The sequence below is a fragment of the Hippopotamus amphibius genome, chromosome 2 (assembly GCF_030028045.1).
Source record: "Hippopotamus amphibius kiboko isolate mHipAmp2 chromosome 2, mHipAmp2.hap2, whole genome shotgun sequence".
Taxonomy (NCBI): domain Eukaryota; kingdom Metazoa; phylum Chordata; class Mammalia; order Artiodactyla; family Hippopotamidae; genus Hippopotamus; species Hippopotamus amphibius.
Window position 1 is genome coordinate 140,212,314 of NC_080187.1, and position 27,278 is coordinate 140,239,591.

General features: G+C 40.0%; 1 protein-coding gene across 1 annotated transcript in view; it reads left to right on the top strand.

The window, feature by feature from the left end:
* Window positions 1-27,278, top strand: part of AGBL1 (AGBL carboxypeptidase 1) — a 746,106-nt gene that overhangs the window by 268,250 nt on the left and 450,578 nt on the right. Inside the window, exon 18 of the mRNA XM_057720719.1 lies at window positions 8,909-9,089. Coding sequence (XP_057576702.1) covers window positions 8,909-9,089 — 181 coding nt within the window. The remainder of the gene's footprint in view (window positions 1-8,908; window positions 9,090-27,278) is intronic.

Consider the following 27,278-nt stretch of genomic DNA (forward strand, 5'->3'; position numbering starts at 1 on the left):
CTATCCAATAGAAACCAGTAGATGCCAGTAGCATCCCACCCTCCAGTTGAAATAAATGCTTTAAAGTTTGGAGAGGAAAAAATAAAACTATTCTTATTTGCAAAAGATAAGACTGAATGGGAAGAAAATCATAGGAAGAAAAGGATATCATAGGAAGAAAAACATGAATCTCAACCCTTACATCATATCATAATCCAAAATTAACTCACTAGACCTAATATAGATCTACCTAAATATAAAACTTAGACTATAAATCTTGCAGAAGAAAATCCTGGTCACATTGAGTTAGGCAAAGATTTCTTAGATGGAACAACAACTATTCAAACTATGAAGAAAAAAATGGAGAAATTTGACTTTATCAAATAAAAAAAAGTTTGTGTTTCAAAATACATTTTCAAGAAAATGAAAAGGTAAGTCAAAGACTGGGAGAATTTACTAAACCTATATCTGTTAAGCAGTTATAGTTAAAATATATAAAGATCACTTCAAACTCAATAGTAAGATAAACAACCTGATTGTAAAATAAGCAAAAGAGATGAAAAACTACTCCCCTTAAGAAAGTATGGGATTTCCTTGGTGGAGCAATGGTTAAGAATCCTCCTGCCAATGCAGGGGACATGGGTTTGAGCCCTGGTCCAGGAAGATTCCACATGCCAAGGAGCAACTAAGCCCGTGTGCCACAACTACTGAGCCTGTGTTCTAGAGCCTGCTAGCCACAACTACTAAGCCCATGTGGCACAACTACTGAAGCCCGTGTGCCTAGAGCCCATGCTCCATAAGACAAGTCACTGCAATGAGAGGCCCACGCATCACAGCGAAGAGTAGCCTCCGCTTGCCACAACTAGAGAAAGACTGTGTGCAGCAACGAAAATCCAACACAGCTGTAAAAATAAATAAATAAATAAATAAATATTTAAAAGAAAGAAAGTATGAAAATGGCTGAAAAACACATATGAAATTTCTCAAAATCATTTGTCATCAGGGAAATACAAATTAAAAAACAATTAGACAGCACTACCTCTCCATTAGAATGACTAAAATTAAAAAAAGCTTGATAATACTAAGGGTTGGTGTTTTGGTTTTTTGTTTGTTTGTTTTGGGTTTTTTTTTGGAGATTAATCCTTCATCAGTTGCTTCATTTGCAAATATTTTCTCCTATTCTGAGGGTTGCCTTTTAATCTTGTTTATGGTTTCCTTTGCTGTGCAAAAGCTTTTAAGTTTAGGTCCCATTTGTTTATTTTTGTTTTTATTTTCATTACTCTAGGAGGTGGGTCAAAAACGACCTTGACATGATTTATGTCAATGAGTGTTCTGCCTGTGTTTTCCTCTAAGAGTTTTATAGTGTCTGACCTTACATTTAAGCTGCTCAATATCGAAAAAACAACCCAATCAAAACATGGGGTAAAGACCTAAATAGACAGTTCTCCAGAGAAGACATACATGTGGTCAAAAAACACGTGAAAAGATGCTCAACATCACTAATTGTTAGAGAAATGCAAATCAAAACTACAATGTGGTATCGCCTCACACCGGTCAGAATGGCCATTATCAAAAAAATCTACCAAAAATAAATGCTGGAGAGGGTGTGGAGAAAAGGGAACCCCTGTACACTGTTGGTGGGAATGTAAATTGATACAGTCACTATGGAGAACAGTATGGAGGTTCCTTAAAAAACTAAAAATAGAACCACCATATGACCCAGAAATCCCAATACTGGGCATATACCTAGAGAAAACCATAATTCAAAAAGACACATACACCCCAATGTTCATAGCAACACTATTTACAATAGCCAGGGCATGGAAGCAACCTAAATATCCATTAACAGAGGAATGGATGAAAATGTGGCACATATATACAATGGAATATTACTCAGCCAAAAAAAGGAACAAAGTTGAGTTATTTGTAGTGAGGTGGATGGACCTAGAGTCTGTCATACAGAGTGAAGTAAGTCAGAAAGAGAAAAACAAATATCATGTATTAATGCATATATGTAGAATCTAGAAAAATGGTGTAGATGACCTTATTTGCAAAGCAGAAATAGAGACACAGACCTAAAGAGCAAATGTATGGCTGCTAAGGGGGAGAGGCGTGGGCTGGGCAGAACAGGGAGATTGGGATGGACACATATACACTATTGATACTATGTATAAAACAGACAGCTGAGGGGAACCTACTGCACTGCACAGGGAGTTCTACTTAATGCACTGTGGTGTCCTAAATGGGAGGGGGTATATGTATACATAGGGCTGATTCATTTTGCTGCGCAGTAGAAGCTAACACAACATTGTAAAGCAACTATATGCCAATAAAATTAATTAAACAAATACCACGGGTTGGTTGTTCTGTGGATTAACTGGAGCCCTCAGACACTGCTGGTGGGCATGCAGAGTGGTACTGACTCTTCGGGAAACAGTTTGGCTGCGCCCGATAACAACCTACCATAATATTAACCCTACCAAAACATGCAGAAGTTCTATTCCCAAGTATTCGCTTCAAAGAGGAATGTATACACAAATGATTATAACAGCTTATTTCACAGTAGCCCTAAATCGGAAATAATGCAAATTCTTATCAATAGGTGAGAGAATAAACAAATTGTGGCATGTCCATTGCTCCGTGGAACACTGGAATGTAAGTCAGTGGCTAAAAGCAACACCTTTTTGATATACATAACAACATGGACGACCCTCAAAAGCATTATGCTAAGGGAAGGAAGCCAGACAGAAAGGTTATATGCTATATGAATCAATTATTATGAAATTCCAACGAGGACAGCCCTATAGATCCAAAAAGCAGATCAGTGGTTGCCAGAGGGTAGGGATGGGGTGAGGCAACTGCCTGCAAAGGGGAAGGAGGGGAATCTGCGCAGAGAATCACGGTCCTAGTGGTTTTACAGCACTGCATACATTTGTCAAAACTCATTGAAGTGTAAAATTAAAATTGGTAAAATTTAGTGTATGTCAGTTATACCCTAAGTACAGCTAATTAAAAAAGAGATATGGAAGAATCTATATATTGATGTGGAGAGACCACCAAGATGAAAAACACATGATGCAGAAAATGTTCATAGCATGGCTGCCTTTGGTGGGAAACATTAGTATCATGTATATTATATAATGTACAAATTTTTTCCCATCATACCTCTATTCCAATTTTCTCTTTCTCAGAATCTTCTTTCATTGACATTTTCTTTCCATTTCTTTCCTGGTCTCCTTCTGCACCTCCTTGCCCTACAGTCAGGCCAATTTTATCCTCTCTCTTCAAGAGTTAAGGTCAAGTTAGCTGATTTGACCTGAAAATCACAATATGTTCTTTTGGCCATTTCTCTTATCATCTTCAGCTCCAACAAGAAGCCCCATCTGATCACACCCTTGCAGAATGATTTTCCATGGTGCTTCTACAGCCTCTAAGATTGTTTCTAAACTCCTTAGCCTGGTCTAAATGGTCTGTTTAAAAAGAAACAGGTACAGGCTTAGCTTATAATATCAGTCCTCTTCCTACCTTCCATATAGCTAGTGCTTCAGTCACATAAAATCACATGGCTCTTCTTCGGACACTAAGTGATTTATGACCTCCTTATTTTGCAAATACATCGACTTAACCCTTTCCTGTCATCTCCCTCTTTCTTTTCTTCATCTGGCAAACTGGAACGCCAATGGGACGAACCAGATCATATGTCACCTCTTCTGTGAAATTTTTTTTTTTAAACTTTCTCTTGTGTGGTTTACTACTATTGGAAAATATTTTGCCTTTATGAAAACTGACATATGGTTGCTATTTTCTGGAGAGACAGTCATGCCAGATTGGGATAAAGGGGACATAAAAATGACCCAGGTGGCCTCCATTCGCAGATGTGTCTATGTGTATTGATACCTTTAAGTATCTACAGTGACACACAAATGGGATCCATGATGATGCCACGATCTCGCCTACACTGTTTTCACCCATCACTGTGTGACAGACATCTTCCAGCGTCAACAGAAAGAGATCTATGTGCCATTTTTAATGGTAGTATAGTATTCTATGTGTCATTTCCTTAATGTCCTGTGGATGCATGTTTAAATCATTTCCAGTTCTCACATTACCGTAAATAACATCGTAATAAGCTTTCCATTGCACTTTAAAAAACGTGTCGACAAGTGTCCCTAATCACATTGGATCATAACTATCCGTGTGCCTGTCTTTCTCACCAGACTATTATTAGTTCCCCGAGGGCAAAAATCATTATTTCTTTTGGAATCTCCAGAACTTTCCAGACTGCCAGTAGGAGCTTAATATATATTGTTGAGAGAAAGAAGGAATAAATGAATGGATGTTTATATAGTTGGGTGCACATGTGTATCATCACACACGTCTTCAGTTCTTACTCAGCTTTGGCCCTGAGCCTGATATCGCTCAGGCATCAGACAATCCCCTATTTGTTTCTAACAGATGTCATTACCACTGACATAAATTCAATCTGTAGCTTTAAGAATTACAATGTTGCCAAACCATGACTCCCCCATAGATATGGGTGGCCTCCGGAATAGATTTTATAAATTGCAGAGGAAAAAAAAGACATATACCTGACACTCTTTGCCCTACCCTAAGCAAAGATGAGTTATTAAAACTGAAATTGTCAATTACAAGAAAAAACACATAGTATGCGTGCTGCACAGTCTTGACAGCTGTTGTCTATTATGGGATTCTCTGGAGCACCATTTGCTGCTGCAACTGAATGATCCCATAGGTTTAACTCACCAATATGACTGCAAAATTGCCTTCAATCACAGGGAGAAAGACAGGAAAATCACCTAGAAATGGCTAAAATGCTGCTTATGCTATGTCTTCCTGAGAACATGCAGTTTTCCCTCTTTCCTTCTTCAGGATGCTCAGAATAGACTGTTAGGTTTTGTGGTGTATTATAACCTAGCAGAGTATCAACCTGCATCTCCAAAGGGAAGAAACATCATTGACTTTCTTTGCAAGAGCTTCATTTGGCTTATTGACTCATGCACTGCATTGCACAGGCAATGGGACTCAACTGGCCCAGACAACGAGAGTGTTCAGTTGCTGTTGAAAATTTACAAAAGCTTAAGCTATTTTTTATTTCTTCTTGCTGGGCTGGGAGCATTTACTATTGTTGTTCAATATGCTGTAAATGAACATAGTTCAAAAACCACAAAGAGAGTGATATGATATTATAGAACTGAAAATAGGCCACTGATTGGGTACATATTCATCAAGCCTCTTTATTTCTCAACGAGGTTTTTATTGGTGTGCCAATACAGCTTGCTTTGGGAGGAGTAAGTAATTGTAGGCAAATGATACAGTGGGAAAGTTGACCTTCAACCTACTTCAACTGTGCTCAGCTAGCTAACTATATACCACCACCCTGGACCACCCCCACCCCCTCACCCCCGCCAATATGCTTACTTAGTAAGTACCAGCTAGCAAATCATCAGTCTTACATGCAGAACATCCAACCCAATATTCAATTTCTTCAGAAACTTACATAATTCATCTCAGGTAGAACGTGGTGGGGCTGGAATTTGAACTCTGGATGTATGGGTCTAAAAGATGTTCTCTACTCCAGTAGGCTACACTGTCTATGATTAAACAAATGTACTGTCTACATAAATGTCAGAATTATTTTTTTTGAAGCACAGTTTTTGGCATGTCTTTCTCCTCTTGAAAAGCCATCATTTACTCTCTGCTTGTTAAAGCACACATTCTCAACTGTTTTTTTCTGGGACACACATAACAAATATTCTCATTACAGCTCTCTCTGTCATTCTTTTCTCTCCAATCCAGAAAGCACACTTGGATGCATGCTATTCAAGGTAACCTTATTATAAGGTTGATTTTAAACCTGATCTTATATTCAAATGTTAGGCTAGAGTCTAACGAGATATAACAGAAACATGATTACATTTGCCCAGTCAAATAGTGGTTTATTGGTTTCAAACATCCAAAAGCATTGAAGAAGCCAGTGAAGGTACAGAGTAGCTGCTTAAGGGATTTTTCAAGAACCCAGATTCTTTCTACCCTTATGGTAACATCTTATCATGTGACTTTGATCCTCAAGTTGGCTTCCTCACCTGAGCGTATCAGATCTATGTTCAAGGGAGGAGGAAGGGACAAAGATATGAGATAAGAGGCAAAAACCAAGAAGGCATTTGCGGGGTCAAAGGATGCCCTTTAATCAGTTTTCCAGGAAGACTCACCCTGGCTTCCATTTCATCTCATTGGTCTCAACCCTGTCACACTACCACTCCTACTTACAAGAGGATCCACGAAGCTTGGTGTTTTGATCTGGGCACTTTTTAACCTCTCAAAATCAGGGGTCTGGTAGTTGGAAAGAAGGGGAGAAAAGCTATTGGGCAGGTAACCCGCATTTTGTGTGATATGTATATGCAGTGTGTGTGTATATAAGTATATATGCCTGTGTATGTGTATTTCTAAAGTATATGTATACGTATATAGTGTTAGTAACCACTGATTCTTCAATAAATCTCATCACAGGTCATAGTATACCAATGAGACACTGACTCCATGGTTGAGAACTTCTGATCGACAGAACAAAGTCCAAATCCCTAAACAAGATATATGAAGAGAGATCTTAACAGTTTGACACCAACCTAAGCTTCTAAATTCACAAGCTGCTATCTCCAATCCTTTGCTTCAGCCACTGACAGCTTTTCTTTATTCCTGAATGCACCAGTTTTTACTCCTCTGTGTTCTTTGCCATGTATCTTTTCTTTGCTTAGAAGACCCCTCCTCACCTTAGATGATACTTATTCTGCAGGACCCAGTCTAAGTAGCATCACATCTCTGGAAATGTCCTTCCCTCTCTGAGTCGGATCTATTTTTGGTGCTTTATATGCACCTCCACTAGCTCATTATTTGCTTGCGTGTGTGTCACTACCGACACTGCTTTGGCCTTTTGCAGAACAAGAACTATAATATAGTCAACTTTTTCTTCACAATGCCTGCAGGATATTCCATATCTTGGAATATGTCCAAGATACCTGCTTCAGCAAAAACACAACTGAATATTATCCCCAATATATAAAGATAAAGAGAAATAATGTGCTCTCACCATAGTGAGTAAAAATGCATGAAGATATGCCCCTTAAACCTACATCACATTGGCTGTTGACAGAGGGTTTTTTTTAAATAAATTTATTTATTTATTTATTTATTGGTTGCGTTGGGTCTTAATTGCTGTGCGCAGGCTTTCTCTAGTGTGGCGAGCGGGGACTACTCTTTATTGTGATGTGTGGGCTTCTCATTGCGGTGGCTTCTCTTGTTGCAGAGCACAGGCTCTAGGTGCACAGGCTTCAGTAGTTGTGGCTCATGTGCTCAATAGTCGTGGCTTGCAGGCTCCAGAGCTCAGGCTCAGTAGTCATGGCGCACGGGCTTAGTTGCTTCTCAGCACGTGGGATCTTCCCGGACCAGAGATTGAACCTGTGTCCCTTACATTGGCAGGCAGATTCTCAATCACTGTGTCACCAGGGAAGCCCCAGGGTTTTTTTTTAAATTGATGATATTAGTAATATAATTAGGTAATTAATTGTTTATTTCTCTGTATCTTCTATTACTTGTTATTTAGCTGTTATTGAGAGTTATTCGGTTTTGTCTTTCTTTATACAGAATTAGAGACAGAATTTATTTCCTCAAAAAGATTACTGTTTAAGGGAAGAAAAGCCATATTTAACTCACAGTTAAATATTTAACTCATGATTTGAATGATCAGAAAGAAAATGACTGGTTTAACTTTTAGGCTGTTTAGTGGCTAAGGTATTTATACTTGGCAAATATTTAGCTCTTGTCATTAGAATGGGTTTAGGAACAATAAGGAATTAGGTGAGGTTACAGAAGGAAAAGAGAGTCAAAAAACCCACATAAAATCAGACAAGGGATTAGAACACACATGGTGAATTGCCTGTATGATACCACACGTTCCCGCTTCTTCCTCAAGAGTATGTGGACAGACATCACCAATCAATCAAAAGACGTTTCCCACCTGAGCCCAGATGTGGTCTAAGAATAGATCTCAATGCTACAATGCTCCATGTGTCTTCTATCAGCAGAGAAAGGATGATAAGTTTATTTTTAATCAGTGCATACTTCATAAGATCTTTTCATGTTAATACACTCTCTGTGATTGGCAGAGAGTATGTTCCTGATTTTTTTTGCAAAGTGAAGGAAGTATTGTAACTCCAAGATTGAGCTTCTAGTTGCTTTGCTCTTTTGTGAAATCTCTCCAGGACTGGCTTCAGTGTCATAAAGTCAGTTGTAAATTTCCCGATTCAGTTTCTGTATTTGACTCCTATTTCTACTGGGGAATGAGAGGGACCATCCTAACCACAGACTTCATCATTGAGAAGGGAGAGAACTAACAGTTATGTACCAAAAGGCAAGCAATGGAAAGCAAATGCTTTATAATTACATCCTTTAGTTTCTATAACAGCTACAGGAGGTCAGTGTCATTGTCCTCATTTTACAGATGAGAAAGCAGGCTTGGAGAAATTAAGTCATTTGGCTGAGATCTTACAAATGGTAAATGATGAAGATAAGATTCAGTCTCAGATCTGGGACACTCAGCATCATGCTGTTGGACTCTGAAGAGTAAATTGTTTCTTTGGTGGTCTTGTTAAAATCTGATTCTTGGCTTGTTTTGATGCCACTAAGTACTTATGCTTTGGATAACAGCCTTGAGCTTTAACTTTATAATCTCTTGGGTCTTGCAGACGATAGAGGCAGATGGAAAATGGATAAATGTACATTAGGTGTGTATTAGAAACAATCAACCTATTTCAGGCTTCTTGCCAGTCAGGTGTAATACTGGCTTCCTGGAGATTATCTTGATGGAAATGGAAAGTGTATTTAGGTTTAATCTTCTGTGTCTCTTTTACTGCAGGGCAGCGCCCATACCAGGTGATTACCGCTCGAGTTCACCCAGGAGAGAGCAATGCCAGCTGGGTGATGAAGGGGACCTTGGAGTTCTTGGTCAGCAGTGACCCTGTGGCTAGACTCTTGAGGGAAAACTTCATTTTCAAGATCATCCCCATGCTCAACCCAGATGGTGTCATCAATGGCAAGTATGTCAGGCACCTGGCCCAACCTAGCCTGCATTTATGTTACCATAGTAACACATTGTTGTTTTGCCCAGTGGATTTCACTAGGGAGGCCTTGGTACTCTGGCAGGAATAACATCTCTTGGGTTCTGTTACCTGGTACAAATAACAGGGTAATCTCTATGTACATTGATGTCAATTTCATAGTTTCTTTGAATAGAGAGGTATAGACTCACCGGCAGTTAGTAACAGAGGAATCCTTGGAAATAATCTAATCTAACACTCTCCTTTTTAAAAAGAAAGGAATTGGTGTCCATGATAATCAAATGACTCCCCACAGTTACTTGGCGGGTTAATGACAATGTCAGTGCTCAAGCTGTAATTTCCTTGAAGTTAAGACCAATGCTTTTATTTGCTTCTATTTACTGCAGATAAATCTTTATCCTCAGTTGTATTTTACTGGATTCTGGGTACACCTATAATAAGGGTGTCACTTCATCTGAATGGAATGGCTGAAATGGTTGAAAAATGTCTGTGGAATGGCTAAAAGTGGAATGACTGAAAAATGGTTGGCTGAAAGAGAGAAGGTCGGGGTGATGCTTCTCTTGGTCTAGCTGCCACTTGCATTTCAGAATGTGTAATAGGAAAGATGAATTCCAGTGTCAGAAGGGTCAGCATTTTCAGGTTTGTAAGCTGAGGCCCAGATAGCAGAGCAGGCTCCCAAGATCACTCAGTCAGTGGGTGGAGGTGATAGAATTAACATTCCCATGTACATGCCTCAAACTGTGGAAAAAGACTTAGAGCCCCTTCTTATGGTAATAAGTGATTCTTTTTACTATAGGATTAGACGTTGGTATCCTATGGAAAAAACAGAATATAAGGTAAACAGAAAAATTGAAAGGAAAAATAATTTCAAAAGCTAAAAATAAAAATGCAGAGGAAATTACAATTTAAAATATCAGTTTTGAAGACACAAAAGCACAGGTTTAGAAACTGAGAAAATAGAGCAATATTGAAAAGGTGAAACATGAGAGATGAGAATTATAAAGAAATTAAAAAAGAAAAAAGTTCAGAGATAAAATTAAAATGACAAAATGAATAAGAAAATGTTTTAAGAAATATAAAATAATTTCTTTTGAGAAAAAAAAAACCTAGATAAGTGTCAAAAGGCTGAGAATAGCCTAGCTTCAAAGGATAAACACAAAAAGAATATTGATCAGTTAAAAAGGTTAAAAATGTAAAGATGATAAAATAGAAAAAGAGGATCAGAATAAATTCCAAATGATAAAATGTGTTAAATTATGCCAAAATGCAAGCCAGTTAAAGCTAAAGACTGTAAAAATAAAATTTCAATAGATACCACAAAAGAAAAAGAAAGGAAAGAAGATAAGTAGGTAAGGAAAGCATCCATGTGTTCTAACTAACAAGATTCCTAGTTTTGTAGCTCCCAGATTTCTTTTTTCTTTCTTTCTCTCTCTTTTTTTTTTTTTGGATGGAAGTATTTGGTGGGCAGAGATCAGGATCCTTCCTCTTTGCGTATGATGACTGGTTGGTCTACAAGCACCTGTGAGGTGTGGGAGGCCAAGTCCTTCAACAGGTGGCATCCAGTAGGCCCCTGGCAGCAATCAGACTTCCTAGATCTTAAGCTGGACAAAGCCCTAAAGCAGTGTCCTTTCCTGGTGCAACAGAACTCAGCTGGCTCCTACCATGTGTTTCTTTAGCTCTAGAGATCAGCTCCAGGGCCTCAGTGCATGGCTCCTCCCTGCTTGAGGGGCTAAGAATTTTACTAGCAGGCTTACTGAGCCCAAATGGATGGAAAACAGCTCTGCAAGCCATCTTGAGGGACATGACCTTATTTCAACATTTTCTCATCCAAGCTGGCTCTTTTCTGAAGTTACGCATTGCATTGAATTGTCTGGGGTCTGGTAGAGCATGGAAAGAGCATTGGGTTCAGAGTCATAACTCTAGTTTGGAATTCTGGCTCTTCCCTGATCTACTCAGTTGTCTCTTCTGTTGGAAGAGGAAGCTCCCTGTCGACCTGTCTGGGTAGATATCTTATAAGCCCAAGGTAATATTCAAACTCTGGAATAAATACTATAGTTTCTTCCATCTCAGATGCTCACACCTCTGAATCATAGGCTTGATCCAGGTTTTTGGTTGAAAGGTTAATGTGGTCTCAGTCACTGAATATCCTCCTGGCCTGGACACACATTATTTCCAGCTCACAGCTGGTTGCTTTGGGCTCTCTAATGGCAGGCCAGCTTCTTCTCTGTGACACCACCATTCATCATCATTACTGTTATTTATTGTGACTAAATTACCCTTTTTATTTTTATAGCATCTTTCATCATGGATCTCAAAGCTCTTTGTAGGTTACTTGGATCACCCAAACAATTTTGGCTAAAAGGGATTTGGAAATCACAGCATTATTCTACTGAAATGAAAATCCCCAGGTCACTGCACATCATTACCAAAAGACTTCAGGCTGCCATGGAATCATAACATCTCACAATAGAAGGGCCTAAAAGTTTTCGCTCATGAACCCTTAGAACATACCTAACATATGGTTTATCTAACTTCCACTTAAGCTCTTTGTTGACATTCCATTTCAGGACATGCCCATTCCTTAGTGTATAATTAGGTGGATTTGTTTTTCTGTGTTTTGATCCTCGCCTTGTGAATTTTATACATTTTGCCTAAAATGTGTAAAAACGAGGATGAGATCTAACCTCCATTTTACATACCTTAACTTCCCCAGGTGAAGCCCTCTCCAAGTTTGATGTGGTTCACCTAAACATTGTTTATGTGATATTGTTTCTGATGTTCTGATTGTCATTGATTTTCTTTGGCCACGTTCCTATCCATAGGCTACTTAACGTTAACAGAACTGCCCTGTGTGTGGTCTGACCAGCAAAGAGGCAAGCTGTCTGCCTAAAGATGAGAGAGCCTGAACCTGAACTTGGCGCTTAACCTACCACATGGTGCTTTTCTTTCATAAGAAATCATGGGCCCCTGTGGAGTTTGCAAAACTGTGCAAAGGTGGAGGAGTTTCCTTATGTGGTGATGGTAATGAGCCTCTGAGGATGGCTGGGAGGTTTTGATAGCAGTGGTCAGGGAGACAAAGCCAGGATTTTCTAGGGAAAATATAGTAGGTCTTGCCAAGCCAAAGATCTCTTAGCAACATATGTCTGTAACAGGAAAACAAAATATAAAGATGGTTTCCAAAAGAAACAATCTACCATCTTGTTGGCCTGGTAGTTTTATTGAACTGGGCTGAGTTCTAAGTAATCCAGGAGGACTGACGCGATGATCCCTTGATTCTTCTAATTCTTTCCAACATGGGATAAAAGAACAAGGAGACAACCAGTTGGGTTAGACCAGAAATAGTAATGGTGGCTTGATTAGAGTCGGGAGTGGGGAGAAGACACGTGATGGCTTAAAAGGTCAACATGACCCATCACTGAGTTTATCTCCCTATGTTTATGCCTTAGAGGGCCAGGATAGGGAGCGTGGGAGGGAGTTGCGGGAGGGAGGGGATATGGGGACATATGTATAAGTACAGCTGATTCAATTTGGTGTACCTCAAAAACTGGCAGAAGTCTGAAAGTTCAAAGGGGGATGCAGAAGAAACCAGGAGATTAATATTTGCAGAAGTGGGCACTGCCTACAAGCATGGGGAAGCAAAAGGAAGAGGTGGAGTTACCAGAACCCAGGGGTTGACAGGCTCTATGACGCTGGTGTTTGGAACTTTGAGAAGGCAGTCTGACTTAGCAAGGGCTTCAGTGGACCAAAGGGCACAGCTGAAAGGGTGAAGGAGTGTAGCGTATCCAAATGGCAAGGGGAAGCATCGCGCCTGCTGCTGTTACCCACGAGAGGATGCAGTGATGCTAGTGCTATATCTTAAGATGCAGGAGTTCAGCCAATCGCCCTTTGCTGCCCTATCACGTTAACTGGAACTGGGAAACATAAAGGGTATCACTTTCTTCCTCCTCCTGCCTTCCTGTCTCCCTCTAGTGCCTCCTGTTGGCAGAACTTAGCAGGAAGCCAACTGGCAAGGGAGTCTGAGCCTTGAGATGTGCAGAGTTTTAGCTGCAGTGTGGTGGAGCAGAGGATAGAATTGTGGGCTGAGAGTTCAGAGACATCTAGTGAAAAACAAGCACAAAGTGTCCATTTACAGAGTGTCCAACATGCTCTTACCTCCGGCTTATTATTGTTTATATGTGACTTCTTTATTTTCAAACCACAAAATGGTTTTATTGTTTCCAATGGGAGAAAAATGAAACATCATTATTGTAGAAAATCCCAGTATAGAGAAAAAGCTTAAAGAAGAAATTAAAAAGCACCCAAATTTGGGGCTAATACGTTACATTTCTCCAAGGGGCATGGTTCACATTATCATCTATGATAATTACACTGTGCCTGTAGAACTTTGTAATATGCAGACCCTCCCTGAGTCATGCTGCCCAGAGAGAAACACTATTGGAAAGTTGAAGAAGATCCATTAGCCATTTGTTTGTAAATTGACAGCTTCAGGTATATCAGCTATTTCCTTAAATATATTTCTATATTCACACCCATGTTAACTTTAATAAGGTAATGTATTTTGTAGTATAGTTTATGAACAAATAGCATCTTCCTATGGCATTATTAGTTTTTAAAACAGCAATCTCATAGTATTGATGGGCCATAATTAATTTAAACAATTCTCCATTATAAACAACAGACAGGTGAAGAGTCTTGTTTGTCTCTTGGCAAATTTCTTCAATCATTTCCTTATGATAAATTCTTAAAAGTAGTCAGTTGGGTCAAATGTTATGCGTATTTCATATTTGATACATGTTATTGACAGATGCTCTCTATAGAAGATTCACAGGTGTATATTCCTACCACTGAAGGAATATAGGATGAAAGGGCCAGGTTCTCATACCTTCTTCACACTGTATATTATCATTCTTTTTATTCTTTCTCTATATGATAGAACAAAACTATGATTTTAAATTTGTTCTTTTATACTTATGAAAAAAATTTGTACTCCCATTTTACAGATAAAAAAAAAACCTGAGGCAAAAGATTGGGTGACATATGCAAGGTCAGCCACATAGCTGAGGTTTCAGAGTCAGAAATTAAACTCAGGTTTGTCAAGTTGCAAAGCTTGTGTTCTTTCCACTTGGCTATGCAGCCTCACTTATGTCAAAGCTTCCAGACAGTCATCTGGTGACTCTCCTTTTGAATGTTGCTAGCATAGAATTTGGGAAGTGGTAAGTATCTAATACATATTTGTTGAGTCTAACTCAGGGTGCACCTGACCTTTCTAAAGTCTTTTTAATGTGTGGTCCTCCAGATAGATCATCCCAGATCAGAGCAAGGGCTCTAACAGGCTTTGAGTTATCTTTGTCAGAAGTAAGCTTTTGAATACATCTTCAGTTAAATATTAGCACTTAAGTATTGGTGTACCATCGACACAATGTTTTACTACAGGTTAGATTGGAAGGGAAACTTTGTATCCTATCCATTTGTGGTGTGATTTCTGTTGAACCTGTGGGCATGATACTTAACCTTCTCCATGTCCTTCTCCTCCTTTCAGTCACCATTCACTGTCTTGAAAGAATGACAGAGAACACATGAGGGAGTGTGGTTTTATGTCTGGGCAGTCTTCAACAGGATAAGGTTTAATAAGTAGCTTCCGTGAAAAATGCCATTGGTAATTTGATCGGGATTGCATTGAATCTGTAAATTGCTTTGGGTAGTACAGTCATTTTCACGATGTTGATTCTTCCAATCCAGGAACATGGTATGTCCCTCCATCTGTTTGTGTCGTCTTTGATTTCTTTCAGCAATGTCTTAAAGTTTTCTGCATACAGATCTTTTGCCTCCTTAGGCAGGTTTATTCCTAGGTATTTTATTCTTTTTGTTGCAATGGTGAATGGGAGAGTTTCCTTCATTTCTCTTTCTGCTCTTCCGTTGTTAGTGTATAGGAATGCAAGAGATTTTGTGCATTAATTTTGTATTCTGCTACTTTACTAAACTCATCAATGAGTGCTAGCAGTTTTCTGGTAGAGTCTTTAGGGTTTTCTATATGTAATATCATGTCATCTGCAAAGAGTGACAATTTTACTTCTTCTTTTCCAATTTGGATTCCTTTGATTTCTTTTTCTTCTCTGATTGCTGTGGCTAAAACTTCCAAAACTATGTTGAATAATAGTGGTGAGAGTGGACACCCTTGTCTTGTTCCTGTTCTTAGAGGGAATTCTTCCAGTTTTTCCCCATTGAGAACGATGTTGGCTTTTGGTTTTTCATATATGGCTTTTATTATGTTGAGGTAATTTCCTTCTATGCCCATTTTCTGGAGAGCTTTTATCATAAATGGATGTTGAACTTTGTCAAAAGCTTTTTCTGCATCTATTGAAATGATCATATGGTTTTTATCCTTCAATTTGTTGATATGATGTATCACGTTGATTGATATGTGTATATTGAAGAATCCTTGCATCATATACGGAATCTAAAAATGGTACTGATGAACTCAGTGACAAGAATAAGGATGCAGATACAGAGAATGGACTGGAGAACTCGAGGTATGGGAGGGGGCGGGGGGTGAAGGGGAAGCTGAGACGAAGCGAGAGAGTAGCACAGACATGTATATACTACCAAGTGTAAAATAGTCAGTGGGAAGTTGTTGTATAACAAAGGGAGTCCAACTCGAGGATGGAAGATGCCTTAGAGGACTGGGGCAGGGAGGGTGGCGGGGACTCGAGGGGGGGAGTCAAGGAAGGGAGGGAATACGGGGATATGTGTATAAAAACAGATGATTGAACCTGATGTACCCCCCCAAAAAATAAAATAAAATAAAATAAAATTAAATTTAAAAAAAAAAAAAGTAGCTTCCAAGCTGGGAAGGTTTGTGCCCTGAGGTCTCCTGCTGGATCACGTAGGGGAGTGATTGGCTTTTCTATGGACTCACCATCCACATTTGGCTTCTGAAGCACAGATTTTCTGTAGGCCTGTGGGTGAGTTCTGCAGTGCACCCTGAAAAGCAAGAACAGCGGACCATACTCCTTTGTAGAGGGGAGAAGGAGAAGCAGGAAAAAGCAGGGGAGACCAGTAAATGCAGAGGGATACTGGCTGTCAGATGGTCAGCCTCCCTGTGGGTCTCTTTCTTTCTTTCTCTCTCTCACTCAGCAAGGCGCTGTGTCCTCCTGTGTGAAGGCCAAAATGATCACAGGCTGAAGAGCCTATCAGGAGAAAGTTCTGCATTCTCTGTGGCCTTTGGGAAGCTGAATGAATGAGTCCATGTCGTCTGTAGCAATGGTGCTGATGGTCATGATGACATGACATGATATAAGAATGATACTCACCTTTAAACTCTCATTCCAAAGTTTCAGCTCCAAATTCTCCTTTCAGCAAGGCCAGGAGAATCCAGTGCTCCTGCTGTGGAATCTCTCTGTGGAATGTTTGCTGGCCAAAGGTCATATTTCTTAGCAATTAAAGCTTAGCCTACTCCAGTCATCTGTCCTTCAACACAGAACCCAACTACTCTGCCTGGAAGCTGACAAAGGAACTTAAACGTGCAATCATGGACTTTTAAGATTTAGATTGTTTTGCTATTTTGTACTCTTTGGAACAGAGTTATCAGTGAATGGATATTTGTGCTTTATTTGGTTTCAGGAATATTTTAAGTTTTTCTGGACGTGGAGCGAAGGTTGGCTATTCAGATGGAAATGTCAGTCTGGGTCTGATTCTACCCTGTTTGCTGGTCTCTCTGTTAAGGGACTTGGGGAAGAGGTGGGCAAAGGGTATGTAATCTCTTTCTCTTTGCTTTACTTTCCTTATATTTGAAAATGGGGAAGAAAGTTATTCTGATCCAGAAGGGTTTATTTGGTTGGAGGAACTATAATTTTCTCCATTTACCTCCTGCCCTCACTGGAAAAAAAGAAAGAATGGAAGTCTCAGTCCATTTTGAATGCTAAAATATTCTCCTACTCACAAAAAGGGAACATTGACAGGAATATTTTAATCTCACAGATTTTGAAAATAACTACTAAATGAAAGACAAACACGCATTTGAAATTGTTTTAAAGGATGCAAACATAACTGTTTTCTGCTTTAAATACTTTCCTTGCAAATGTCTGCCAGCGATTCTCAAATCATGGTCTACAGACATTTTGCAGGACATCTGTGATGTTCCTTCTAAGAGATGGAAGGAGGTAAAGAACGTAGCATTTGATACAACCGTCCAAACCTCTGTGCATACCCCATAGGAAGAGTGTGAGCTAAGGGAACATTTGAGGGTCTTGGTTCTAGAGGGAAACGCGACACAGTCTTGCTGATGAAGTTGTTCTTAGGGATCCAAATGAAAATTATTTGCTCTGGGAACTGTTAAGGTCCTGCTGCTAAGTCATTTGCATAGTGTGAAATGATGTGTGATGCTGGGTGGAGAGTTCTGGGAGTGTGTTCCTGAAGGCTCCCTTGCTCACACCCATTCCTACACAGCCTGCACGCCGAGAGGGAGTCAGGAGCTTGACTGCTGCATTTGCCTTCCTCAGACACTGCAGTGCCGAATAAATATGACTATTTATATTATTCCTAAATTTAGGGTTATTAATTATATCAGCATAAACCTAATTTATGCCATCATAAACAGCGATAATAAATGCTGCCAAATGCTAATACCCAGCTCTTGCCAACTGTGCCTGTGGTTGATGGGCTCCCCCCTCTCTTCCCAGAAGCATTAAATTAAGAATGATTCAATGTTGCAGAATCATTGATCAAGTTGGAGCTGAGGCTCTTGGGGAAATGTGCTTGTTTTGTTAAATGCTTTTCTCCCTTATTGGCTGGGCGACTTTTGACATCTGTCTGCACTCCAGTTTTTCTCTGTTCCTTCCCCTATACGAGGAAGAAATGGGGGCAGGGATACAGGCAAGGAGGGAGGCAGATGGCCGTCTATTCTTCTTTCTTGATTTCCCCTTTAGACACCTCTCTTTTTAGTGTCCCCACACTTAACACTTTCTTTCAGTATGTACTTAGAAGTCTTTACAAAGCAAAACCTTGATTATAATATAGATGTGTTATTTCACAATTCCCATCACATCTACCATGTATTTAATGAGGTATGTCTCATGACTCCCTAAAATCCGTGGAAGTCAATAACTGGAAAATAGGAAGAACAGCCCTGACAGCTCCTGCCAATACTGAGGGTGTTTTTTCTTTTGCCATTTACCCTTGGGGAGGCTCTGCTTTTATGAAGGCAGAGGTAGAGCCTGTCCTCTTGTTATTAGAAATATAATAAGATCTCATTTGTTTCCACAAAGGAAACTGTTTGTACATTTTCCTGCCTTCTCCCTGGTTCTTTCTTTTTTTCCCATCTGGGATGACTGTGATGGTGGTATAGTATAAAGAATTTCCATCAGGCGATCAGAAGATTCTGGTTTAGGTCAGAGTTGTGTTCTTTCCATCCGTGTGGCTTTGGACAAGTTACCTAACTTCTGCATTCCTGCTTCTTCAAAGTATTTAAGGGGCTAGTAAACCCTAACCACTGCACCTCCTCTAATTATTATCATGGCCAAATACCATAGTACTGTGAAACTGTTAAGCACTCTGTGGAACTTTTTATAATTCCTCTGATGGTGTTCTTTTTTTTAACTGGAGGAAGGAATACTTTTTTAAATTTTTTTATTGAGGTACAGTTGACATCCCTGCACTACTTGCAGATGGGTGACACAGTGATTTGACATGTACGTACGTTACTCATTGATCACCACGATAGGTGAAGTAACCATCTGTCAACCATACAAAGTTATTACAATCTTATTGACTGTATTTCCTATGCTGTCCATTGCATCCCCGGGACTTATTTATTTTACAATTGAAAGTTTGTCCCTCTGAATCCCTTTCACCTATTTTGCCCAACCCTTCAACCCCCTCTCCTCTGGTAACCACCAGTTTGCTCTCTGTATCTATGAGTCGGTTTTATTGTTTGTTTGCTTTGTTTTTTAGATTCCACATATAAGTATGTAGATTTTTGATCTGTGGTTACCATGAGGCACTGCAATTTTTACAGCCCCACCCCCCAACAATGTTTTCTGTTTTTGACATCATATTTTACATCTTTTCATTTTGTGTGTTGTTTGACCTATTATTTTATACATAGACGACTTTACTACTTTTGTCTTTTAGCTTCCATATTAGCCTTATAGGTGGTTGATCCACTACCTTTATTATATGTTTTCCTTTATCAGTGAGATTTTTTTCTTTCATTATTGTCTTTTTTCTAGTTATGGCCTTTTCTTTTTCATTTAAAGAAGTCCCTTTAACATTTCTTATAAGTCTGGTTTCGTGGCAGTGAACTCTTTCAGCTTTTGCTTGTCTAGGAAACTCTTTATCTCTCCTCCAATTCTGCATGATACTTTTGCTGGGGTAGAGATCTTGGTTGTAAGGTTTTTTTCCTTTCAGCACTTCGAATATATTGTGCCAGTCCCTTCTATAACGTTTGTGCTGAAAATTCAGCTGATAGTCTTCTGGGGGCTCCTTTATATGTAACTAGTTGTTTTTCTTTCACTCCTTTTAAGATTGTTTCTTTATCTTAAACATTTGGCAATTTAATTATAATGTGTCTTGGTGTGGGTCTCTTTGGGTTCATCCTTGTTAGGGGCTCTCCGTGCTTCTCGGACTTGAATGTTTGTTTCCTTCTCCAGGTTAGGAAAGTTTTCAGCCACTATTTCTTAAAATATGCTTTCTGTCTCTTTCTCATTAATTTCTCTTTCTGGGGCCCCTATAATGCAAATGTTGTTACACTTGATGTTATCTCAGAGGTCCCTTAAACTATTCTCATTTTTCAAAATTCTTTTTGCTGTTCCAATCGGGTGATTCACACTAGCCTGTCTTTCAGATCACTGACCCGTTCTGCAGCCTCTAATCTGCTGTTGATCCCCTCTAGTGTATTATTTGTTTCAGCTATTGTAGTCTTCTTTTCTGATTGGCTTTTTTTTTATACTTTCTCTTTCTTACTCTTTGTTGAAGTTCTTACTGAGTTCATCTGTTCTTCTCCCAAGTTTGTGAGCATCCTTATGATTATTTCTTTGAACTCTCCATCTGGTAAATTGCTTATCCCTTTTTTCTCTAGTTCTTTTCCTGAGGTTTTGTCTAGTTCGTTCCTTTGGAAGGTATTCCTTTGTCTCTTCACTTTGCCTATCTCTCTGTGTTTGTTTCTATGTATTAGGTTCATCAGCTACCTCTCCTGGTCTTGCAAGAGTGACCTTACATAGAAGTGATTACCACCCAGGTGCTCCTGTGTAAGTGGTGTGTCCCTCTTCTCATGGTTGGGCTGCAAGCACACGGGTGGGTGGGCCAGGCCCCCAGCTCAGCTGTCTGTAAGGCCCAGCTATGACTGTTGAGTGAACCCCGGTGGGCAGGGCTGCTCCTTGGCAGGGCTATTTCTGAGGCCTGGCTGAGACCGCTGCAGATGTGCTGGTGGGCAGGTCTGGTCCTGCAGAGTGGGAGCCACTTTAGAGGGGCTGGCTTGCATGCATGCGTTGGGTGTGGAGGGTCCTCTGGGGAATGCAGTGATGGTGTGCATGGTATTAACTAGATTGATAGAGAGAGGCAGAAATAGTGCCCACCAGCACCAGGCAGGCTAGGTGGAAGGAGAGTCAAAAAAGGAAAGCTGGTGTCCACCAGTGCTTCTTTTCCCAGAGGAAGTTCCACTAGGTCCCAGCCCCTTTAGCACACACTATAAAATTAGTTGATGAATCTCCTTGTATGACCCAGGTACTTTTCAAGCTGCTGTCTCTGCACTGGGACTTGGAATGGGTGAGTTTTTGCAAGCTCTTCAAGAGTGGAGTCTTGGTTTGCCACAGCCCTCTGGCCCTCCTGAATGTAAGCTGACCTGGTTTTCAAAGGCAGACATTATGAGGACTCACCTTTCTCGTGCAGGTCCCACAGGCTGGAAAGCCCAACATTGGGCTTGGACCCTCACTTCTCAGGGGGGATGTCCATGGTTGTGATACCCTCCTATTTGTGCGTTACTCCACAGTGGGGTGTGGGCTCTGACTAGGCAGCATCTCTGCTACTCTTACCTGTCTTGATTTGGTGTTTTCTTTTGGTCCTTAGTTGTAGAAAATCTGTTCTGCTAGCCTTCAGGTCATTCTCAGACGTAGTTGTTCATATGTAGTTATAGTTTTGGTGTGTCTGTGGGAGGACGTAAGCTCAGGATCTCCCTACTCTGCCATCTTGATCCGGACCTTCTCTGATTGTTTTCTGTTGCCTGAATTTCAGTGGTGGGACATGCAAAGTTCTTCTCAATGACCAAGCCAAGCAGGCTCTGTCCTGCTTCCATTTCTCAGTTTTTCAAAGAGATCCAGGATGAGGTTTGGCAGGATAGATGAGATAGATATTCCGCAGAGGATGGGATAAGATCAAAGGTGAAAAAGTTTCCTTCTATATATATATATATATATATATATATATATATATAAAATTACATGTATATGTATACAATTTATTCAATCCTATATCCACTCCATAATTTTAAAATCACAATAAGGAGGACAACAACCTCTTTAGTAAGAGCTTTGGTTGTCTTTGTGATTGTGATTTAAAAATTATAGAGTGGGTGCAGGGTTGAATAAATTGTATATAATATGCAGCAGGAGAGAAGCTTGGAACTGGAAGAATTCAGCTAATGCCTTTTTTCTCCTCATGCTTACTCTTTAAATACATTTAGTTGTCCTATTGGAATAGACAAAAATCTATCTTCTAGTCTTTCAGAAGCCAGCCTATGATCAGCCTCAACCTCTACCAGGGCATCTCCAAGAGCGTTTCAGGGCATCAGGGTTTCACAGTGTCTGTGGTTGGTGGAGTCTGTCTCCCCCAGCCTAGGGACTACCTGCTTGGTGTACCCCATTTCAGCCACACAGTCTCATTGCCCACCACCCACAGAAACCTGGGTTCCTAGGAAAGGGCACCCCATTAGGAACCAGAAGGAATTGCACCTCTAATCTGGAATTGGGGAATTGCCGGGAACCTTATGCTTTCAAATTCTGGGTCTTTCTGCCTGGCTGGCCAGACTTTATAAACAGGAAAGTCAAAGGCAGAACATAAACCTTGGTAATGTGGATCCACCCTCCCTACCCTGACTTCCAGGTTGTCTTTTCCTTGGAAAAGGTTATTTATCTCTCTGAGCCACCTAGCCCTTTTGAATTATTAGTCCTATTCCTTTATTGCCCTGCTTCCTTCTTGCAAATATGCTCCTATACATCTTCACTGCGCAGGAAACTCTTTTCTATTTACAGCTTTTCGCTGCTCCTTCCCCCTCCCCCCGGCCCAATAACAGCCAAGGAGATAAATAAGAAACATAACTCTTTTTAGCTATTATTTTTTTTCTTACCCTGCACAGTAATATATATAATAACAAGAAAACAAATCTTATTACTAAAGTAATTACAATAAATAAAAAATAACCGAGAGTGGAGCTTAAGGAAGGGGGCATGTCAGGGGAGTGATTGCACCAGGATTTTAAAAATTTAATTTACAAGCACCAGTCTCACTGTTCTGTTGATGCCTCACTTAAGAGATGGTGTCTAATTAGAGAGTGTTGTTATTGCTCTTTGAATACACCCTCCCCTAGCTGACTTGTACCTTGGGTCTTTAAAGGGGAAATTTGGCTCATGGAATCCCTCGAGAAATTTCCTTGTCAGCAGCCCTATGTTGAGAACAGCAGCATTTTGCATGCTACGTTGTATAATCTTCAAAACTTGGGAATTGCAAAGAATTGCATGGCATCCTTCCCTCTGACTGTAGATAATCTCCCCCTTAATCATCCAAATAGGTGTGTATTTACCCTGTCATTTGTGGACTTCTGAGTTGAGGTCACAGTGCATCCCTTAGTAAAACATGCTGGTGTTGACCAATTCTTAGAGTTAAAATGTTTTTCCTTGTAGGCAATCTAATTTTATCTGAAAGCAATTTATGTCCCTTTGTTTTGTATGGTCCAGAGTGGATATGGGGAACAGTTATTTTTCTTCATTAATTATGGCTATTATCTCATTTATGATAGCCATCTTTCCAAGTCCTTTTGGCATTTGAATCACTTCTCTTCTTTCACCTAAGTCCTTGTGTGGGCTGCACTTAGTTTTTTTTAACTATAATGTATTATTGTCACTGCTTGGCTTCTTTAGCCTTCTCCAAGTTACCCTTGGGTGTGGAAGGCAGATTAGGTGTTATTGTGCCTCTTAGCATCATTCTTCAACAGCAGCATCACGACAACAACAATCACATTTATTAATCCGTTATGTGGGCATGTGGTCTTCTAACTTATTGTGGCTGATTGGTCTTAGTCATCCACACATTTGAAATCCAGGAAAAAATGCATAGTTTAAACACATAATATACCACCTCCTCTCTCAACTGTCTCTACTACCACCATCATCCCTACACACATGGCCAATATCAATGATAAGAAAATAACAAATATTAATCGAGCATTTAACATGTACTTGACAATGCTAAGCATTTGATGTGCGTTATCTCTTTTAATCTTCATGACAATCCTCTGTGATAAGTACTACCAATATGACTTAATCGTAAGGAATCTCATATTTTAGGAGCAAAAGAAGTGTCTAAGGGCATACAGACCACAGATAATAATTGAGTGAAGAGGGTGTAGAATGTAGGTTTGTGTACGTGTGTGTGTGTGTGTGTGTGTGTGTGAGAGAGAGAGAGAGAGAGAGAGATTCTAAAACCTGCTCACTTACCACTGCATTATACATGAAATCAAAATTAAGAGAATCCTATAATATTAGCATTGGAAAGGCTTTTGCATTTTAACAAATCTAGCCCTACACTCTCTTTATAGAAGCCAACAAATGACTAGTCAGGTTCAGTATGTTTTTAAATCCTTACAATTTTAGAGCTGAGTTTACAGGCTAGGTCTAAAATTTCCCCCATTGTATGGCCATTTCATTCAAGAGTAAAGCATTTGCAAACTATGCAGACATTTATTAATAACCTTATGCGTAATCTTATGACATTTGGGCATGTAAAGCAAAGGCAAGTACCTTCTTAAGACAAAGAATGCAGAGTTTTGCACAGAAAAGCACAAAATGTTAGAACCCCTCAGCCTGCCTAAGATGGCATCCCAGAAATGGTGAGACAGCAATGGGAGTTTAAAAAGGGGAAGCAGGCACTTCCTAGGTGGCACAGTGGTTAAGAATCCTCCTGCCAGTGCAGGGGACATGGGTTCCATCCCTGGTCCAGGAAGATCCCACATGCCTCAGAGCAACTAAGCCCATGCACCACAACTACTGAGCCTGTGCTCTAGGGCCCATGAGCCACAGCTATTGAGCCCATGTGCCACAACTACTGAAGCCCATGTGCCTAGAGCCCGTACTCTGCAACAAGAGAAGCCACAGCAATGAGGATCCTGCACACCACAACTGCTCACTTCAACTAGAGAAAGCCCATGTGCAAAAATGAAGACCCAACCCAACCAATTAATTAATTAATTAAGAAAAAGGGGGAAGCAGAAGGTTATTGGGAGAAAAGTGAAGGCCAACATTTCCCAAACTGGGTCTGAAGGACACTAGCAGATTGGTGCTAATAGATGTTTCATAAAATAGGGTGCTATGGTTGGAGAACATATTGCAAATTTCATGTAAAAAGATTTCTTTGTTGCAGAACCTACCAGTTCTATTGGAATATTAATATGCATGGAGACTGTCCAATAGGGGTTAAAACACATGGCATTTAATGAACTTATTCGAACAGGGTCACATTTGTTGATAGAAGATCTAGAGGAATATTAGTGATCCCTCAACTTGAGAAGTGTGGCTCGTGCTTTTAGCTGAGATGCAGACATAAAATGAAGCTTATTACTTATAAAGAAATGTATTAGCATAGTGGCTGAGAACATGCATTCTGGAGCTGGATGGCTTGGGTTTGCCACTTGCTGGCTGTGTGATCTTGGACAAGAAACTTTCATAGGTTGGATTATGTGGGAAACGTATTCTGAGAAGAAGACTTGCTACAGGAGGTTTATTTTATTGTGCTTCTGTGAATAACACCTGGGAGGGAATGGGGTAGCTGGATCAGGACTAGGGTAGAGTTGAATTGTGATGCAATTATTACAGAGGCCTTAGATGTTGAGGGGAAACTTTGCAGCTGGGGTAGCATTGGAATATCCTGAGTTAAAGCAAGTGTACTGAGCCTTTCTTCTGTGTACCTGACTAATGACCAGTCATTGAATGTGGGCTGCCTCTGGTTGAGGGGGTGTGACCTTGGGCCAGGAAGATCCCTTTGGCTGAGGACAATTCCTAGAGGAGGTAGTTGGCCATGAACCTTAGTAGCCAACGGCAGCTGAGGAATGAGTTTTTCAGTCATAGGGGGTACTCTGAGGGACACACCACCCTATCTTCTGTGTTTCACTTTTCTCATCTGTAAAATGGGCATAATAGTTGCACCTTCTTAATAAGGTCATTATGAGTTAAACGAGTTGTTGTACATGTGCCTAATATTTACTAATGCTAAATAAGTGTTAAAATAATTAAGATAACAAGTAATACTTAAGATATGCACCAGTTTTTTTTTTTTTTTTTTTTTTTTTTTTTTTTTTATTTTATTTTATTTTTTTTTTGGGGGGTACACCAGGTTCAATCAACTGTTTTTATACACATATCCCCATATTCCCTCCCTTCCTTGACGCCCCCCCCCTCGATTCCCCCCCACCCTCCCTGCCCCAGTCCTCTAAGGCATCTTCCATCCTCGAGTTGGACTCCCTTTGTTATACAACAACTTCCCACTGACTATTTTACGGTTGGTAGTATATATATGTCTGTACTACTCTCCCGCTTCTTCTCAGTTTCCCCTTCACCCCCCGCCCCCTCCCATACCTCGAGTTCTCCAGTCCATTCCCTGTATCTGCTTCCCTGTTCTTGTCACTGAGTTCATCAGTACCATTTTTAGATTCCGTATATGTGAGTTAGCATACAATATTTGTCTTTCTCTTTCTGACTTACTTCACTCTGTATGACAGATTGTAGTTCTATCCACCTCATTACATATAGCTCCATCTCATCCCTTTTTATAGCTGAGTAATATTCCATTGTATATATATGCCACATCTTCTGTATCCATTCATTTGTTGATGGGCATTTAGGTTGCTTCCATGTCCTGGCTATTGTAAAGAGTGCTGCAATAAACATTATGGTACAAGTTTCTTTTGGGATTATGGTTTTCTTTGGGTATATGCCCAGGAGTGGGATTACTGGATCATATGGTAGTTCTATTTGTAGTTTTTTAAGGAACCTCCAAATTGTTTTCCATAGTGGCTGTACCAACTTACAGTCCCACCAACAGTGCAGGAGAGTTCCCTTTTCTCCACACCCTCTCCAACATTTGTTGTTTCCAGACTTTGTGATGATGGCCATTCTGACTGGTGTGAGGTGATACCTCATTGTGGCTTTGACTTGCATTTCTCTGATGATGAGTGATGTTGAGCATCTTTTCATGTGTTTGTTGGCCATCTGTATGTCTTCTTTGGAGAAATGTCTATTTAGGTCTTCTGCCCATTTGTGGATTGGGTTATTTGCTTTTTTGGTATGAAGCTGCATGAGCTGCTTGTATATTTTGGAGGTTAATCCTTTGTCCGTTGTTTCATAGGCAATTATTTTTTCCCATTCTGAGGGTTGCCTTTTAGTCTTGTTTATGGTTTCTTTTGCTGTGCAAAAGCTTTTAAGTTTCATGAGGTCCCATTCGTTTATTCTTGATTTTATTTCCATGATTCTAGGAGGTGGGTCAAAAAGGATGTTGCTTTGATGTATGTCAAAGAGTGTTCTGCCTATGTTTTCCTCTAGGAGTTTGATAGTGTCTGGCCTTATATGTAGGTCTTTAATCCATTTGGAGTTTATTTTTGTGTATGGTGTTAGGAAGTGTTCTAATTTCATTCTTTTACATGTTGCTGTCCAATTTTCCCAGCACCACTTATTGAAGAGGCTGTCTTTTTTCCATTGTATACTCGTGCCTCCTTTGTCAAAGATAAGGTGCCCATATGTGTTTGGGCTTACTTCTGAGTTCTCTATTCTGTTCCATTGATCTTCCTTTCTATTTTTGTGCCAGTACCATACTGTCTTGATCACGATGGCCTTGTAGTATAGTTTGAAGTCAGGAAGCCTGATTCCACCAACTCCATTTTTCCTTCTCAATATGGCTTTGGCTATTCGGGGT